This window comes from Pimephales promelas, chromosome 2 (genome assembly GCF_988280905.1).
Source record: "Pimephales promelas chromosome 2, fPimPro1.hap1.1, whole genome shotgun sequence".
In the NCBI taxonomy this organism is placed as follows: Eukaryota; Metazoa; Chordata; class Actinopteri; order Cypriniformes; family Leuciscidae; genus Pimephales; species Pimephales promelas.
The window spans coordinates 40,039,560-40,057,393 of NC_142770.1; the positions used below are offsets into that span (position 1 = coordinate 40,039,560).

The 17,834-nt window shown below is 37.7% G+C and overlaps 1 protein-coding gene and 1 long non-coding RNA gene across 2 annotated transcripts in view; one reads left to right on the plus strand and one right to left on the minus strand.

Moving 5' to 3' along the window:
- The window catches only part of LOC148997375 (uncharacterized), a 497,974-nt gene that overhangs the window by 469,061 nt on the left and 11,079 nt on the right, over nucleotides 1-17,834 (plus strand). The window lies entirely within an intron of this gene.
- LOC148997384 (NLR family CARD domain-containing protein 3-like) overlaps nucleotides 4,541-17,834 on the minus strand; it is a 50,402-nt gene continuing 37,108 nt past the window's right edge. Inside the window, exons 7-9 of the mRNA XM_089122338.1 lie at nucleotides 16,151-16,324; nucleotides 13,340-13,513; nucleotides 4,541-4,718 (exon numbers count right to left, since the gene is read on the minus strand). Of these exons, the coding sequence (XP_088978464.1) occupies nucleotides 4,541-4,718; nucleotides 13,340-13,513; nucleotides 16,151-16,324 (526 nt within the window). The remainder of the gene's footprint in view (nucleotides 4,719-13,339; nucleotides 13,514-16,150; nucleotides 16,325-17,834) is intronic.

Genomic DNA, 17,834 nt, shown 5'->3' on the forward strand with positions numbered 1-17,834 from the left:
GGGTCTATATCATAGACTGGTCGATATAGTAGCCTACAGTGCGGACGGTTATATGTGCATGCTCTAAGTCTTCTTCTCGCATTTTTAGTGCATCTCTATGACAGAATTACAGCGCCACATACTGGTCTGGGATGTATACTACATCATTTTGAGTCGGTTTCAGTGGTTTCGTGTGTACGCGGATATTTTTCGAGACGCCACCATGTTTACAAAAACATGAATCGGATAGGGAAAGCTTCGGCTTTGTGTGGACGTGACCTTAGTCTCCCTCTGTTGGTTCAAAACAAACACATTCAGGCTCTATATTTACATTTTTTGAGTTTATACTGTGTATTTATACAAATAAAATGGTTAATCTATGAATGAGAGTGTAATTTGCTGTGAAATAAAGGGTGTTTCACTGCCGCTTAATTTCTTAATTTCTAACAGTGAAGTCACTGTATCTTCAGTCTCTGTTGATTCTGTTGACTGTGAGTCTCTGTAGTGGATCCTTATTCACCATCAGATGATCAGCAGAACATCAGACTGTCTTCAATAACCTAAAATAAAACACACAGTCACATATGCAGTATGAGATATTACATCTGTCACATCTTTTCATAAGAAAACTAACTAGATAATCTATATTAATTCCTTCTCCAACATGATAATATAGCTTCTATCTGATGCTCAAAGTCACTTTACAAAATCAAAAGCACATGAAAGGTCACTTTCACACAACGGACAGCTGATCCAGAACCAGCAGAAATCATCATTACACTCACTACAGATTTAATATCAGTTAATAACAACCCAAATCTCAGATTATCACAAACATAAGGCGTCTTTGCACAGAAAAGCGGCACAGAAACCACAGGCATCACTTTTGTTAGCTTGTCAGGCATGTCATATGTGTTTGTGAAATATCGTCCTCAAGAAGATGATTTCTGGAATATAATATAACACAGTGACTTGAATAAGCATTTACCGTATCTGAGAGAAATGTAGCGGCGCGTTGATCTGCCAGTCTCTTCAAAGGAAGATTACAAATGGCCAAAGCCAATTGATTACACACGTCGATGACTCTGTTATTTTGCCGGCTTGCTTCACGATGTGAGTACAGGACACTTTTTTTTTAGGGCCCAAGCCTTGAAAATGCGAAGGCCCTATTGTTTTTCTTAGGATAATTTTTTGCTATTATTATTATTATTATTATTATTAGGGCCCAAGCCCTAAAAGGGCGCAAGCCCTATTGTTTTCCTTAGAAAAATCAGGAAAACTAATATTTTACTACCTTTTTTGGCACTTTTTGGGGTCTTAACGTGATTGAAAACTCTTGAAACTTTGTACACGGGTCAGAACCCACGGCCATCAGGGTCGGGCTGAAGCTGGTACCTGGGCGTGGCAGGGGGGCTTGACAGCGCCCCCTGGAACGGGGTCCGACAACTTGGTCCATAAATCAAACACGCTTGCATGTAATAATATGAAACTCGGTACACATATAGATCTCATCGGGGTGAACAAATTTCGTGCTCCAAGTTTTACGCCAGGCCAACAGGAAGTCGACTATTATGGGTTGTTTGGAAAATGCATGCAATGGAATTTAAAGTACTGGGGATTTTTGATATCTCGAACGGTTTTGCCGTGGCGAGGAAACGGAATGATGGCGAGAAATATGAAACAGGAAGTGTGTCATAACTTCTTCAGCATACATTAACTGATCTTGGTGAAACTTCAGCAGTGTGTTCGCTGTAAGAGGCCGATCACATGGATGTGACTGTTGTGAGTCAAAGTTATAGCGCCACCAACTGGCAGCAGGAAGTGTGTCACTTTCAAAATGCTTTGAAATCACCCTCTTATTTTTACCCAATTTGCTTCAAACTTTTATGTCTATAATGTAAACGTACGGCAGATGTTGATCTTTGAAAATATTATTGATGTCTTAGATACTGGTGCCGTGGCAACGCATCAAACTTTAATATTCTTGTTTTGATGCTTTTGAGACTCTTAACATGCTTGAAATTGCATGAAACTTGACAGACATGTCACATTTATTGGCCAGTAGACAGAAACGAGCGTGGTGCAGGGAGTGCTTAGTAGCGCCACCTTTTGACAAAAGTGAGAGGGTTAGTTTCATAGTTTTACCAGCAATCATAAAATGCAGTAGGCATATTGTTCTGATCAAGCCGGACAACTTTCTAATTTACAGATTTTAGCTCCGAAAAACAGGAAGTCAGATATTTTGGTTTGAATGTGGATGTTTTGGATTAATACTCTGTCCTTATGTTCATACAGTAAATTATTCAAACTGGAATATATATTTGTGTACACTCACAATATAACACAACATTGTGCTTGTGTCAAACTATAAACTCTTGTCAAACTGTAACCTACAACTGTCAACCAAAATCTCTCTCTCTCCCTCTCTCCCTGCCATCTATTGGACATTAATCATGTCACATTGGTTTTAATTTCTTGTCCTCGAACAGAGCCCTAATCTGTTTATTTTTCAGTTACACATTCAACATTGATTAAAAAAGAAATAAATTATTTATAATTCAGCTGAGAATAAAGTTAAGGTTAGTTCAAATTTTAAGAAAAACAAATATATGATCTGAAATATAGCACATTCATTTTAAATTCATTCAGGTTCAATTAGCAAAATACAATCTTAATTTAATTTAAAGCAAATAATAAATCTAAAATATATGGGTTGTATATAAAAAAGAAGATATATCCAGAGAGATAAGGCCTTAAACTTAAACAAGGGTGCAACTCTTATCACTGCAACAAACGTAGTCACACACACACGTCACTTACATTTTAGATGCAATAGTGACTTTTTTTCTGTTTCAGCAGAGAAAATAGTTAGACAAAGATCACAGCGAACCATCACGCATCTCAAAGCAATGCGTTTTCTCATTACTGAATGATTCAGCATTTTGAACGAATGAATCCATGACTCGTTCATTAAAGATGGTCGCCTGGCGACACCTAATGGCAATTTAGGGTTATGTTTAAAAGTATCGTTCTTTACAACAGTAGCATGGAAATAGAGACTAGTAGGTTAAAATGATTAAATGTTAAAATGGCTTGCCATACTCTATCTGTCATTTCAACTAGTCACAATTGCATTACAGATATCTTAAATGATAATAAAAACTACCCAAAATGTAATTACGACTAGTCAGAAAGACGTTGTTGATATCTACATTGTTAATTCCAGATAGTCAAACTTAGCTTTTAAATGTTAAGACGGCTTGCCATAAAGAGACGTAGGCTCAGAGAGAGGCTCACCATATTCAAACCAAAATATCTGACTTTCTGTAGGTCTGAGCTAATAAGTGTCAATTAGAAAGTTGTCCGGCTTGAGGAGTACAATGTACATACCAATTTTTGTAACTGTAGATAAAACTAGCAACCCGACTTTTGTCAAAAGGTGGCGCTACTGAGCCCTCATCACGTCCGTTTCTGAAACTTTAAACATGTCTACTGGCTAATAAATGTGATGTGTCTGTCGAGTTTCATGCAATTTCAAGCATGCTAAGAGTCTCAAAAGCATCCTAAAAGAATGGTAAATTTTGATGCATAGCCATGACAACAGTATAAATGATATCAAGAATCCATTCACAGGTCTTCATCTGCCGTGTATTTACATTATACAGATGAAGTTTGAAGCAAATAGGGTTAAAATAAAAGGGTGATTTCAAAGCATTTTGAAAGTGACACACTTACTGCTGCCAGTTGGTAGTGCTATAACTTTGACTCACAAGAGTCACATCCATGTGATCAGCCTCTTACAGTGAACACACTGCTGAAGTTTCATCAAGATCAGTTAATGAATGCTGAAGTTATAACACACTTCCTGTTTCACGTTTCTCGAAATAATTTCGTTTCCTCACCACGGCCAAACCGTTCGAGATATCAAAAATCCCTTTGCAATTTTTCGTCCTCAATGTCTTGACTTCATGCTGACCGAGTTTCGTGCCGTGTGTTTGAATTCTCTAGGAGGAGTATTTCAAATTCCAATGCATGTGTTTTATGAACAACCCTAAATAACCGACTTCCTGTTGGTCTGGGGTAAAAAGTAATAGTATGAGGTATATATGAACGATGAGATCTATATGTGCACCGAGTTTCATATTATTACATGCAAGCGTGTTTGATTTATGGACCAAGTTTTCGAACCCCGTTTGCCACGCCTGGGTACCATCTTCAGCCCGGGCCTGATGGCTGCCGGTTCTGACCTGTGTGCAAAGTTTCAAGAGTTTTCGAGCACGTTAAGGGCCCCAAAAGTGCCCAAATATTCGTATAAATAATAATAATAATAATAATCCTAAGGAAAACAATAGGGCCTTAGCCCTTTCTAAACAGTTTTAAGTTCACAGACCGACAGAAATTGAAGCTGAACTTACGACTCATTATCTGATGATCTCAGACACAATATCCACACACACACAGTGTTACTGAACCTGAACCTTTAGTTTTATTTTCTAGCGATTAAATCAGCCATTTGAACGTTAAATGAAAATAAGATGATGAAAATCATTAAAAACTATTCTTACCATAGCGTCTCCAGTTTATAATGTGGATCATCCTTCAGATCCTTCAGCAGCTTCACTCCTGAGTCTCCTAGATTATTATTTGACAGATTCAGTTCTCTCAGGTGTGAGGGGTTTGATCTCAGAGCTGAAGCCAGAGCAACACAACCTTCATCTGTGACTCCACAATCCTCCAACCTGTAGAGAACAATTACACACATTAAGCCTATATCCAGAGATAAACACAACACTTAAACTATAAATAACATAGGCAAGGCAAATTTATTTATATAGCACATTTCATACACTATGGCAGTTCAAAGTACTTTATATAGAGAGGAAATAACCACAAAATAAAAGCAAGGAAAATTATTAAAGTTATTCAAAAGTTTTATATAGAAAGGAATGTAAGGACTTTGCCAGGCGACTCAACCTTCCCCCGAAACGTACACACACACACACATTCACTCACTTACCCCAGTGGCATCGAGTTACAAGACTTTTATGACACCAATGGAATGTGGCCAAACGAATGTCTCTGAACAAAGAGAAATACATCTCTTTTGTTTTAAAGACATTTAACAAAGGTATTCAATGGTTTATGTATGTGTGTTCTCCCCCATGTCACAGTGAAATAACTTTGTTTGGTCACAGCGTAAATAGAAATTAGAAATACCTTTGTTATGCATTTTAAACATAAGTGTATATTCCTTTAATGTAACATAATGTTCCTTGATGTCTCCAGAATGCTCATGTAACGGGATCTCAGAATATGCACAGAGATATAAAGTGTATTTTTAATATGTTTTTACTGCCATTGAAGATCACAGTGTTAAACTATAAACCCTCATTGGACACATCCCTATCCACGAGGAGCGCGCGCTCTGGAACAAAGGACAATAAACCGAGAGTTCCCGCGTGTAACATTCGTTTCCCCGATTGGCTCCAGCCAACAGGAAGGGGATGGATTTCTCTAAGGTGATAAAGGAAGGAGCACGGCTCCACCCGCTCCCTCTTGCCTTCTGACCTTCCCAGAGAAACATGTAACGCTCGTTCCTGGATCTTTTCTTTGTTCGTCTAAAGTTTCGTCTTTTCCTCAAATGGACTGCCAAGTTCGCCTCCCAGGAAAGGAAGCGGACTTTGCCGAACTATTTCATTAGGTAACGTCACCTCAAAGACTTCAACCCTCTCAAACACTCGCGCCGAATGCCACGTGACACCCCGCGCCCACGGGACAAAGGAGCCATGCGCACGCAGCTAAACCATGCGGGCCGCACGCGCACGGAGGACAAAAGATCCGCCGTCCTACTCACCACGCAGGCCGCTCAAGGAACGCAGCAACACATGAGCGAACCATTCCACATGCAAGTAAATTTGGGTTACCCCGTTTTCAGAGCATTAAGAATGTGTTTTCGTGGTGTATCAGAAAGGTTATGTCGAGGTTAAATTGTACCAACTCTGTCTCTCCTCTCTCTCTCTATCTCCAAATCATTTACACGTGTACTCATTGTCTAAACGCCCCGCGCCGTCTTAGTTTGTGTTTTAATGTTTGTAAATACATGTATCATTGTAACGTAGTAAATGCTTAAGTAGTTGCTTTATTAAATACAATTATGCTCATTTTGACTGAATCATTGTCTTGCTCATGATACAAGTCCCTGAAATGTTGATCAAAAGCTGCAAAGCTAATCAAAAATACCTAAAGGGAATGTTTTATAGAGCAGGAAAACAAATTCTTGTGGCCACAGAATTTGTTTTCACGACTCTATAAATTTTGAGCTAATTATTTTTACTTGTCTTGTAAAACGTGGTCCGTGTAATTGATTACAATTAATTTGTGGTTAATTGCAGGGACGCACATGTATGCATACAGGTAAAATTTAAGAAAGCCTCCCTAAATGGGAGATTTATTAACATGCAAGACCGGTCTGATCTAAATCTGTATGAATAATTATTAATTATCAATTATTAATTATGATATGCAAATTCTCAAGCAAGAGTCTTTACAGGAATTATAATCACACTACAGCAATTTATAGAGTTTTGCATAAAAAATAGACAAAATAAAAGCATGTTTAATAATATATTTGTAAGTATTGTAAGGAATGCGTGTGTTTTTTTTTCCAGAATTGACATTGATTCAAATTAAATTGCTTTATTTTTGTCGTTGCTTATAGACGAGGTTGACAGAAGTTTGCCACTCTTGCTCCAACAGAGGATGAAACGTGTCATTATCTATGAGTGTCGCAATATAAGAGATAAGACCGTAGAGCTGCATGATTCAGCTTTAAAATACTGTGATCTCCATACAAACACACACACACACACATGATCTTCTTCCAATTCATTTGTCTATTAAACCTTTTACCAAATCATATCGCAACATTTTAAATCTGTGTTGGCGCTGCCGCTGACCCAGAGAGAGTTGTCATGAAACAGCTTCACAAAAGGTCTTTAAACCTCATAATAGTATCAATATTTTTGTGATACAATAGTTCAAATTATCATGGAAGTACTGGGATAAAAGTTTAAAGCTCAAATATAAACACTGATGTCTACGGTAGCTGTTACAATAGAGTAAATCAGCTTTTAATAGAAACTTGGCGCTTAAAACAACGCATTTATCGATTACATTGTTTCTCCACTAGGTGGCAACAAGTTACTTAAAAATGTATTGTATATTGAATTATTTATTCAAGAGAATGTAGAACTGTATGATGCTTCTGAAATAAAACTCGATGTGATGAATTGTTTTTGTAAATATGAATCATCTTACACATCATGTACAGCTGGGGTGCCCACACTTCTTTGCTTGATGATCTACTTTTAAAATGATATCTACCAACTATGGAATGTGCCTCTGCTTAACCATCTGGCATCTGTATGCAGCAGGAGATTGTGTGTTTGGAGTCAGCTTCCTCCAAACACACACGAAACAGCCGTCTCTGAAGTGAGCGCACGTATTGAGCAGAGGATTTTCATGGACACATCCATGATCTTTCACTTGATACGCATTTTCACACATAGTGCTTGTTGGTGAATTATACAATGATAATTAAGGAAGTCGGGAAAAGCATCCTTCTCCTCCTCACTGCATTTGGCAATGAATCCGTTGGAGCGGCCGACCATCGCAGGTTCTCCGTCAGTTGAGATGGACACCAGTTTGAACATCGGTAGCTGTGTTTTGTCGACAAAGTCCTTAAATGACTGAAAAATGTCCTCGCCCCGTGTGTTCTTTCATGGGCAAAAGTGTTAGCATTTCTTCTCTTGCTGTCATGTCTTTAAACACCATCCTAGTAGAAACACACAATTGTGCTGTATCGCTAATGTCCATACACTCATCTAACTGCAGAGAGAAACACTCACAGTCAGTTCTGTCCTTTCTCTGTGTCAAGCTGTGTCAAGTCATCAGCCATCATTTCATAACGACGTGTAACTGTATTTCTCCAGAGTTGGACAGCTTTGATAGTGGACACAAACTCAGATTTAGTTTTAAAATCCTGAAACAATGAGTCTGCTGCCTCGACAAATGCATGTTTTATCATTTGTCCATCTTGTAGAGATGTTGTGTTTGATGATGGGATGACTCTCCTGGAATGATGCCTCCGTGGCTGCCTTTGCTTTCAGGCCTGGGCGAGTAAAAAGTGACTGGACCAGTTAATGTAGATTTCAGTTCTTTCACTTTTGTTCCTCTAAGCTCGCTTCTTGCAGGAAAATCATTCTCATGCTTTTTATGAAGTGTCCGAAAATGTCTCTCAACGTTTCCTTTCTTTGGAACAGCAATACTAGTTTGTGACTCTCCTGTTCGAACTCGTTCATCAAAACGAGCAAATCTTTTTTCGAGTCAATTCGTTCATTTCGTTTGTTGAATGAACCAAATGAAACTGAGCTTTCGCACTGAAACTGTCATTTGGACTGTAAGAACTCTGCCAGGCGAACATTCTTCAAACTACCACATCACATTGGAATGACTATGATTATATCGTAGCATAAGGAGAAGTAGAAATACCTTCATTATGCATTTTAAATACTGTAGAACACGCGTGGCGTGAATAACACGAATATGCATAAAGTGTATTGTTAATATGTTTTACAATCACTGAAGATCGAAATGTTTTAGACTATAACTCCTCCCTGAACACACACGGTGGGACTTTAACTTAGGGTGCACGTTCTCTTAGACAAAGAGTAGTAGAAACCGGAGCTCCCGCGTCCACTTCCCACTCTCCGATTGGCCAAGCCGACAGGAAGAGGCAGGATGTCTTCAAGCAGTATAAATGTGAGCTCCCCCCTCTGTGAGTTTCTTGTCTCTACGTCCGTCTTAGTCACGTAGTGTCACTGATCCGATTTGCCCACGGGAAATCCTTTCTTTCCTTTGTTGTTTACAAGTTTCGTTTTCTTTAAGTTTCCAACCTAATTTATCTCACAGGAGAGGGGATGAATTTAGTCGAATTCTGTAATTTTACCTCAAATACTTTGTAGCCTTGTCAACACGCGAGCGCCAAACGCCACGTGACGCCCCACGGAACACAGAGGGCCAGCCGCGCACACACGCAACAAAGAACATCCACTCGCACACGGCCAGACAAAGTCGTGCAAGAATGCAGCGTAGTGCAGTGTATTATTCTGACAATTGAGCTAATTAATTTTTTCCTGTTTGTAAAACGTGATCTGTGTAATTAATTGCAATCAACTTGTGGTTATTAGCAAGATACACATGCATGCATGCAGGTAAAATAAAATATCATCCCTTATCGGGAGACTTAATAACATGTAAGATCTGATCAAAACCTGTATGAATAATTGTTAATTATTAATTATGATATGCAAATTCCCCATGATCAGATCCACCCATGAGTATTTACAGGACCTTGAACCATTTGATTACCAGTAACAGGCATTATATGGAGAAAAATCCTGGAATGTCTTCATCAAAAACCTTAATTTCTTTTCGACTGAAGAAAGAAAGACATGGATATTTTGGATGACATGGGGGTGAGTAAATTGTCAGCAAAAGTTTTTTTTTTTTTTTAAAGTGAACAACTCCTGTAGCCCTCAAACCGTATTCACTTTATAGCCCTTAATCCTGTAATTGTGGACAAATGTGGGCACAGAGGACTCAGGTGTGATCCTAATTTTTATTTATTATAAATATTATATCACTGTCTTTGATACATTTTTTTCTATCCATTTATGGTGTTTTTTATATTTTAGGGGTATTTTTGAATTTATTTACTTCAAAAAGTACTATATTTTCTATGTAAATTATGCTTATTTTTATGTTTTATTTTTTAAAATTTTTTAACTGCATTAAAATATCATTCCAATAAGTTCTTAGAGCTAAAACCTAAAGATGAAGTGACTTTGCTGTCACCTGGGGCCTGATGTATAAACGTTGCGTACGCACAAAATGAGCATAGAAATATGCGTACGCATTTTTCCACGCACATATCGGGGTTTATAAAAAATAAACCTGGCATAAATAAGTGCGCACCATAAGGATGCTCTTGACCATGCGTACGCACTCTTTTAGAAGAGTAGGCTATGTGTTTTGGCGACACCGATGGTGAGCTGGAGTGAATGTATTTTTGGTCACTATTAGACAGAGAATCTAAAGAATATTATACATTTACAGAAATAGAATTAAAAATATAATTTCACAAACCTATCATCACTTGAAGCAAACATGCATCCCGCGCCATGAGCGCGTTGGGCCGTTTAGTGAAACTGACGCATGGCTATAGCCTATAATCTAACGGCAGATGAAGTAAAACTGTAAATCTTCATTATGATTCCTAATCATAAATACAGTGCATGTTCACAATAACAGTTTAAATAAATAAAAGAACGATTTAAACTATGTTTTACTTCTGATATAAACATTTAGATGAAATATGCCATTCTCATTAATGAAGTTAAACACTTAAACTAGCCTACATGAAATCATTACTGAGAAGTTGCAAAAAATGTAGGCTATATTCAATAAATAGAAACAGATCTATTTGTTGTGGATGCAATGCTTTTGAACATTTTTCCTCTGGCATGCTGTTTAAATGTTTTAACTGATAGCTAACAGCAGATTGTCTGAAAATGGTTTTGTGCAAATAATGCACAACAAGATCTATCTGTTTCCAAATATAAATCAATTAAAAATACTATATTTGGCCAGTGGAAAAGATTGAGAAAATCTTTCTCTGAAATGTATTTAACACTATTTGATTTATTTATTCAAAAACAAGGCAAGGATAGGCTACTAAAAATATATATGTTTGTAATAATGTGACGGCACATCCGCATTTCATATTTAACTAACGTTTTACCGTTAAACATGGTATCACGTGGATGAATAATCATATGCAAATGATATGCGGATGAGGATATGCATATTAAAACTAGGCGTTGTAATCTCCATATATGGTTATTTCGGGGAGGAGACGCACGTGCGCGGATTCTTCCGCTGACTGGGATTTATAAAGTGAATTCTGCGCAGGGTTCTGGCGTACGTACGGTTTTATAAATCTGAAAACTTTTGTGCATATGCAAATTCTGCCTTATGTGCGTACGCACACTTTAAGGAAGAAATCTACGCAAATTTTTATACATGAGGCCCCTGGTGTCTTATTTTGGCTTATTTTAGAATGCTCTAAATTACAGTTTTTCCCATTCATTTCTATAGGTGCCCATTTTTGACCCAAATACAAGATTAAGGAGTTTTTTTTCACCCACTTAACATTGTAGAATTGAGTCAAAAAAAATTGTGTGTGTTCAGGAAGCAAACTTAGGAAAAGTAGCCAAGCCTTGTACCGCTCAGATCAAGGGAAGTATTTTTTTAAATAAATCAAAACTATTTTGCCCACATTTGTCCAGAATACGGTTTTAGGGTTAACTACAGCTAATATATCATTATATACACTTCAAGTTTGAAAATTATTACTGTATACTTTTGATAAAGTGACACCATTATTTCAAACTGGTCGCATAAAGTGTAAATGTTCCTTTTGTATGTGATGGAGTAATTCTTCTTTCTCAAAAATAACAAAATAAAGTAAAGATGAATTTGACTGATAGCATTATTTTTTTTTTTTAAGATTTCTATAGTTATGGTGTATATTGTTATTGTGTGTTATTTTGGCCATGATAATAATGTAGTGATAAATCTGATATGGTGTCAGTCCTGGTTCAGGTGAAACACACACCACTTCCCTCTTTTCAGCTGCACACACACATTTTGAGGAAATGCTCACGCTTTTGCAAGGGTCTGTTTGCTCAAGCATTACAAGGCAAGTTGATTTACACCAAACATTTGTGCTTTAAAAACCCTCTTCACTGTATCCTGCATCTGTTGTCTAGGGCTGAAACGATTAGTCGACATTGTCGACAATAAAAAATTGTCGACAAATATGTCGAGTAGTCGTTTGATCTCACTTAACCTAATGTAAGGGCGTGCAATATCATGATTTGACCGCTACTGCGCTGTGGCGCTAGAGTGTAATGCAGCCCTTTACAACTGCTATTGTGGTAAAAGAAAAACAGTGCGAATTATGACAGAGTGCAAACGAATCTGAGGTTGTTGCAAACGAATTGCAAGGTTTGGGAAAGTTTCACAAAACTTAAAACCAACAATGCTGTCGTGTGCAATACATGCAAGGCGGAATTTACTTTTCACGGAAGCACCACATGCATGTTGGAGCACTTAAAGAGGAAACAGCCCGGCAAAAGAGGAGCCGGTGAGAACTGAATGTTCTCCAGCTGGAGCTAACTAACTAGTGGTAACGTAAATCTCTTTATTATATTAATAATATTATCAATAATAATATAATTACAGTAATGTGATTATTTATTTTGCATTGAATAAAGCTTGACCGAGCTTAGGAGTCAGGGCTGTTTTTACTATTGTAACAATATTAGGTATTATAGTCTTATCGCTCGCCTTTGATTGTTCCATAATCATGAAGACTTACAAAAGGAGATGTTAGGAAAAATATCATGGCAGTCACATTTTCTTTTTCATACTGTAAATTAAAAGGTGAATGAGAACGCCTCTGTCAGCTCAATTGTCATGAAAAAAAGATTGACAATGAAGAAGATGATGGTTTGCAGATTAATATTTTACCATTATTTGTGTCCTGAAGTAAATGACCCTATTTCTGTTTCAGTTCTAAGAAAAGCAGTGGGCCTATTAAACAATGCTTAGAGAGCATTTGTATGTGATTTGAGTTGGACTGAAAACGGAAAAATTAAAGAGAATGACCTGTTTAGTTGGCTCAAAGTTCATTAAAAATACTATTTCAAAACCTATCTATCTATCTATCTATCTATCTATCTATCTATCTATCTATCTTTCTTTCTTTCTTTCTTTCTTTCTTTCTTTCTTTCTACCTGAACTGAATTTTTTATATTATAGTAAGAATATGTATAACTCAATGTTTTAACTAATTGAAAAAGCTGAATAATCGTTCCAAACTTACTGATTAGCCGGCAAAATAATCGACAATTAGTCGATTAATCGTTCTAATAATAGTTGCATTAATCGATTATCAAAATATTCGGTTGTTGCAGCCCTACTGTTGTCTGGTTTGTAGTTCGTCCGGTTTATTTAACTGTTGGTTTTACTGTGTTTTGTGGGATAATAATATAGTGAGATGTTCCTCTACAGGGAGACTCCTCACCGCTGTCTTCTACTGCCAGCAGGATCTGATGGTTCAAGCAGGAATCTGTCGCTGAACCACCGGATGGTTGGCTTACGCCAAACATATATTGTATACACTATCTACATATTAATCCTAATTCACTCAGAGTCTTTATGGTAGAGATCTTACCGCAGTGTCTCCAATTTACAGTGAGGATTCGCCAGTAGATCAGAAAGCTGCTTCACTCCTGAGTCTCCTAGTTTATTAAATGACAGACTCAGTATTCTCAGGTGTGAGGGGTTTGATCTCAGAGCTGAAGCCAGAGCAACACAACCTTCATCTGTGACTCCACAACCACACAACCTGTAGAGAACAATGACACACATTAAGCCTATATCAGAGATAAACACAACACTTAAAGGGTTAGTTCACCCAAAAATGAAAATTCTATCATCGTTTACTCACCCTCAAGTTGTTCCAAACCTCTATGTGTTTATTTGTTCTGCTGAACACAAAGGAAGATATTTGGAAGAATGTTTTAATCAAACAGATCTCATTCCCCATTGACTACCATAGTATGTATTTTTTCCTATTATGGTAGTGAATAGGGATTGAAATCTGTTTGATTAAAACATTCTACCAAATATCTTCCTTTGTGTTCAGCAGAACAAATAAACACATAAGAGGTTTGGAACATCTTGATGGTGAGTAAATACTGATAGAATTTTCATTTTTTGGGTGAACTAACCCTTTAAACTATGCATAACATAATGCTGTCAATATGAAACATACAGGTCCTTCTCAAAAAATTAGCATACTGTGATAAAGTTTGTTACTTTCCATAATGTGATGATCAAAATTAAACTTTCATATATTTTAGATTCATTGCACACCAACTGAAATATTGCAGGTCTTTTATTGTTTTAATACTGATGATTTTGGCATACAGCTCATGAAAACCCAAAATGTCTATCTCAAAAAATTTGCATATTTCATCCGACCAATAAAAGAAGTGTTTTTAATACAAAAAAGGTCAACCTTCAAATAATTCTGTTCAGTTATGCACTCAATACTTGGTCGGGAATCCTTTTGGCGAAATGACTGCTTCAATGCGGCGTGGCATGGAGGCAATCAGCCTGTGGCACTGCTGAGGTGTTATGGAGGCCCAGGATGCTTCGATAGCGGCCTTAAGCTCATCCAGAGTGTTGGGGCTTGCATCTCTCCACTTTCTCTTCACAATATCCCACAGAGTCTCTATGGGGTTCAGGTCAGGAGAGTTGACAGGCCAATTGAGCACCGTAATACCATGGTCAGTAAATCATTTACCAGTGGTTTTTGCACTGTGATCAGGTGCCAGGTTGTGCTGAAAAATATAATCTTCATCTCCATAAAGCTTTTCAGCAGATGGAAGCATGAAGTTCTCCAAAATCTCCTGGTAACTAGCTGCATTGACCCTGCCCTTGATAAAACACAGTGGACTTGACACTGGACTTCAGGCATTTTGGCATTTCCTTCTCCCCAGTCTTCCTCCAGACTCTGGCACCTTGATTTCCGAATGACATGCAACCACTGAGCAACAGTCCAGTGCTGCTTCTCTGTAGCCCGGGTCAGGCGTATCTGCCGCTGTTTCTGGTTCAAAAGTGTCTTGACCTGGGGAATGCGGCACCTGTAGCCCATTTCCTGCACACGCCTGTGCACGGTGGATCTGGATGTTTCTACTCCAGACTCAGTCCACTGCTTCCGCAGGTCCTCCAAGGTCTGGAATCGGTCCTTCCCGACAATCCTCCTCAGGGTCTGGTCACCTCTTCTCGTTGTGCAGCGTTTTTTGCCACACTTTTTCCTTCCCACAGACTTCCCACTGAGGTGCCTTGATACAGCACTCTGGGAACAGCCTATTTATTCAGAAATTTATTTCTGTGTCTTACCCTCTTGTTTGAGGGTGTCAATGATGGCCTTCTGGACAGCAGTCAGGTCGGCAGTCTTACCCATGATTGCGGTTTTGAGTAATGAAACAGGCTGGGAGTTTTTAAAAGCTTCAGGCATCTTTTGCAGGTGTTAGTTGATTAGTTGTAATTAGTTAGTTGATTGTGTTAGTAATTAGTTGATTCAGATGATTAGGTTAATAGCTCGTTTAGAGAACCTTTTCATGATATGCTAATTTTTTTGAGACAGGAATTTTGGGTTTTCATGAGCTGTAAGCCAAAATCATCAGTATTAAAACAATAAAAGACCTGAAATATTTCAGTTGTTGTGCAATGAATCTAAAATATTTGCAAGTTTAATTTTTATCATTACATTATGGAAAATAATTAACTTTATCACAAACACAATATGCTCATTTTTTGAGAAGGACCTGTATAAGTGTAATTGTTCCTTTTGCATGTGATGGAGTGATTCTTCTTTCTCAAAAATAACACAAAATAAACAAAGTAAAGATGAATTTGACTGACAGCATTATTATTGCATTATTATTTTTATTAAGATTTCTATAGTTATGATGATATATTGTTATTGTGTTATTTTGGCCATGATAATCATGTAGTGATAAATCTGATATAGTGTCAGTCCTGGTTCAGGTGAAACACACACCACTTCCTTCTTTTCAGCTGCACACACACATTTTGAGGAAATGCTCACGCTTTTACAAGGGTCTGTTTGCTCAAGCATTACAAGGCAAGTTGATTTACACCAAACATTTGTGCTGTAAAAACCCTCTTCACTGTATCCTGTATCCTGTCTGGTTTGTAGTTCGTCCGGTTTATTTAACTGTTGGTTTTACTGTGTTTTGTGGGATAATAATATAGTGAGATGTAAATGTTCCTCTTCAGGGAGACTCCTCATCGCTGTCTTCTACCGCCGGCAGGATCTGACGGTTCAAGCAGGAATCTGTCGCTGAACCACCGGATGGGGCTTACGCCAAACATATATTGTATACACTACATCATACATCTACATATTAATCCTTATTCACTCAGAGTTTTATGGTAGAGATGATCTTACCTCAGTGTATCCAGTTTACAGTGAGGATTCGTCAGTTCAGCAGAAAGCTGCTTTATTCCTGAATCTCCTAGTTTATTTTCAGACAGACCCAGTTCTCCCAGGTGTGAGGGGTTTGATCTCAGAGCTGAAGCCAGAGCAACACAACCTTCATCTGTGACTCCACAATCACACAACCTGTAGAGAATGACACACATTTAGCCTATATCCAGAGATCGGAAGACCGCAGTTTCACGTGGAGCATTTTGAGATTTTTAGAGATTAGACACTCAATGAACATCAACACTTAATTATAAAGACCGGTCTCATATAGACGCCTGTCTCAAATACAAGCCGGTGCGGTTCGACGATTTGGGAAAATAAAAGCCTGGGCCATTATTTGAAGTTTTATAGTAAACCTTATTTTTATTGGCAGATTTCTATCTTTGTGTCCTTTGCTGCATCCCTAGAACCAGGGTTGTAACATAATGGGGGCTCGTCCGGGATCCGAACCTGGGACCTCTTGCATCTCAAGCAAGAATCATAACCCTAAACTAATGGGGGCTTGTCCAATTTGGTTTGTAAAAAGCATTTGTTTCTTTTGATATTTCGGGGACTGTTTTAGTTTATTCCCTGTGATTGAGATCATTTGGTGAGTATGGTTGCTTGGGTATTTTCGAATATATGCATGAGTTTTCCCGGTGAGGTGAGAGTTCCAGCTGGGTTGATTACTCAATCCTTCCATCGGTTCACTCTTTTGTTATTTTTCCTTTTTTGTTTTTGAGGTTATTCTGGGTGGAGACTTGTTCTCTTTCGGGGGTAAGCATTTCAGAACAACTGATGCTTTGTGGCATCGATTGATAAATTGGTTCACAGCTGCTGAGGTTTTGCTTTTAACCCTCTGGGGTCGACCATCATGCCGGCGTGATTGTCTCTCTTTTTTTCTTATCAGTGCAAAAAAGACTCAATTAACTCTGTCGATTTTTGTCATACAGTCAAGTGGTATACATCAATCAAAATTGTCTACTTTTATTTGTGTACACTAATAATAAAAACAAAATGTTGTTTTTTGTAAAATAAAGAAAATAAACATAATGCGCGTTCTCCCTTCTCTCTCAATTTGTAGTTCATTCTGAAACGCGACTTAAAATGACCTTTAACTCAGCAAATACTTGCCACACACACGTGAGTTGTCTTTACAAAGCTTTAAGTCTCCATTTTTAAATTATGTAAATCATACCAAAAACAAATATTCTCTGTTTAAGTAATCCGTTTTAAAGCAACGATATGTTCAGAAATTTAAATGATCCACGCGGAGGAACGCACAGCTTTTGCCGCCATCATCGCCTCTAAACAAAGAATAGCGACTCTGCTTTTTGTTGAGTTTGAACATTTTTAAGGTAAGACACATAATAATAATAATAATACGTATCTTATGGTTGTATATAGCCTACTTTACATTGTAGCTAGTAGTTAAACTGGTGCCAGACTAAAATGTTATGAAATGAGATTGGAGTTGTGAGATTGAGTTGTGAGAAAAGAGATTGTTTTTATCTTTGATATTAAACACAGCATGATATAAAGATGGCTTAGTTATTCTTCAATGGTGAACATTATAATGTTTAGACATGTATGTTTGAGGATATCTGCTGAAACGTAGATCTGTATAATGTGACAATAATGTTTAATAGTTTGGAGCGAATTCGGA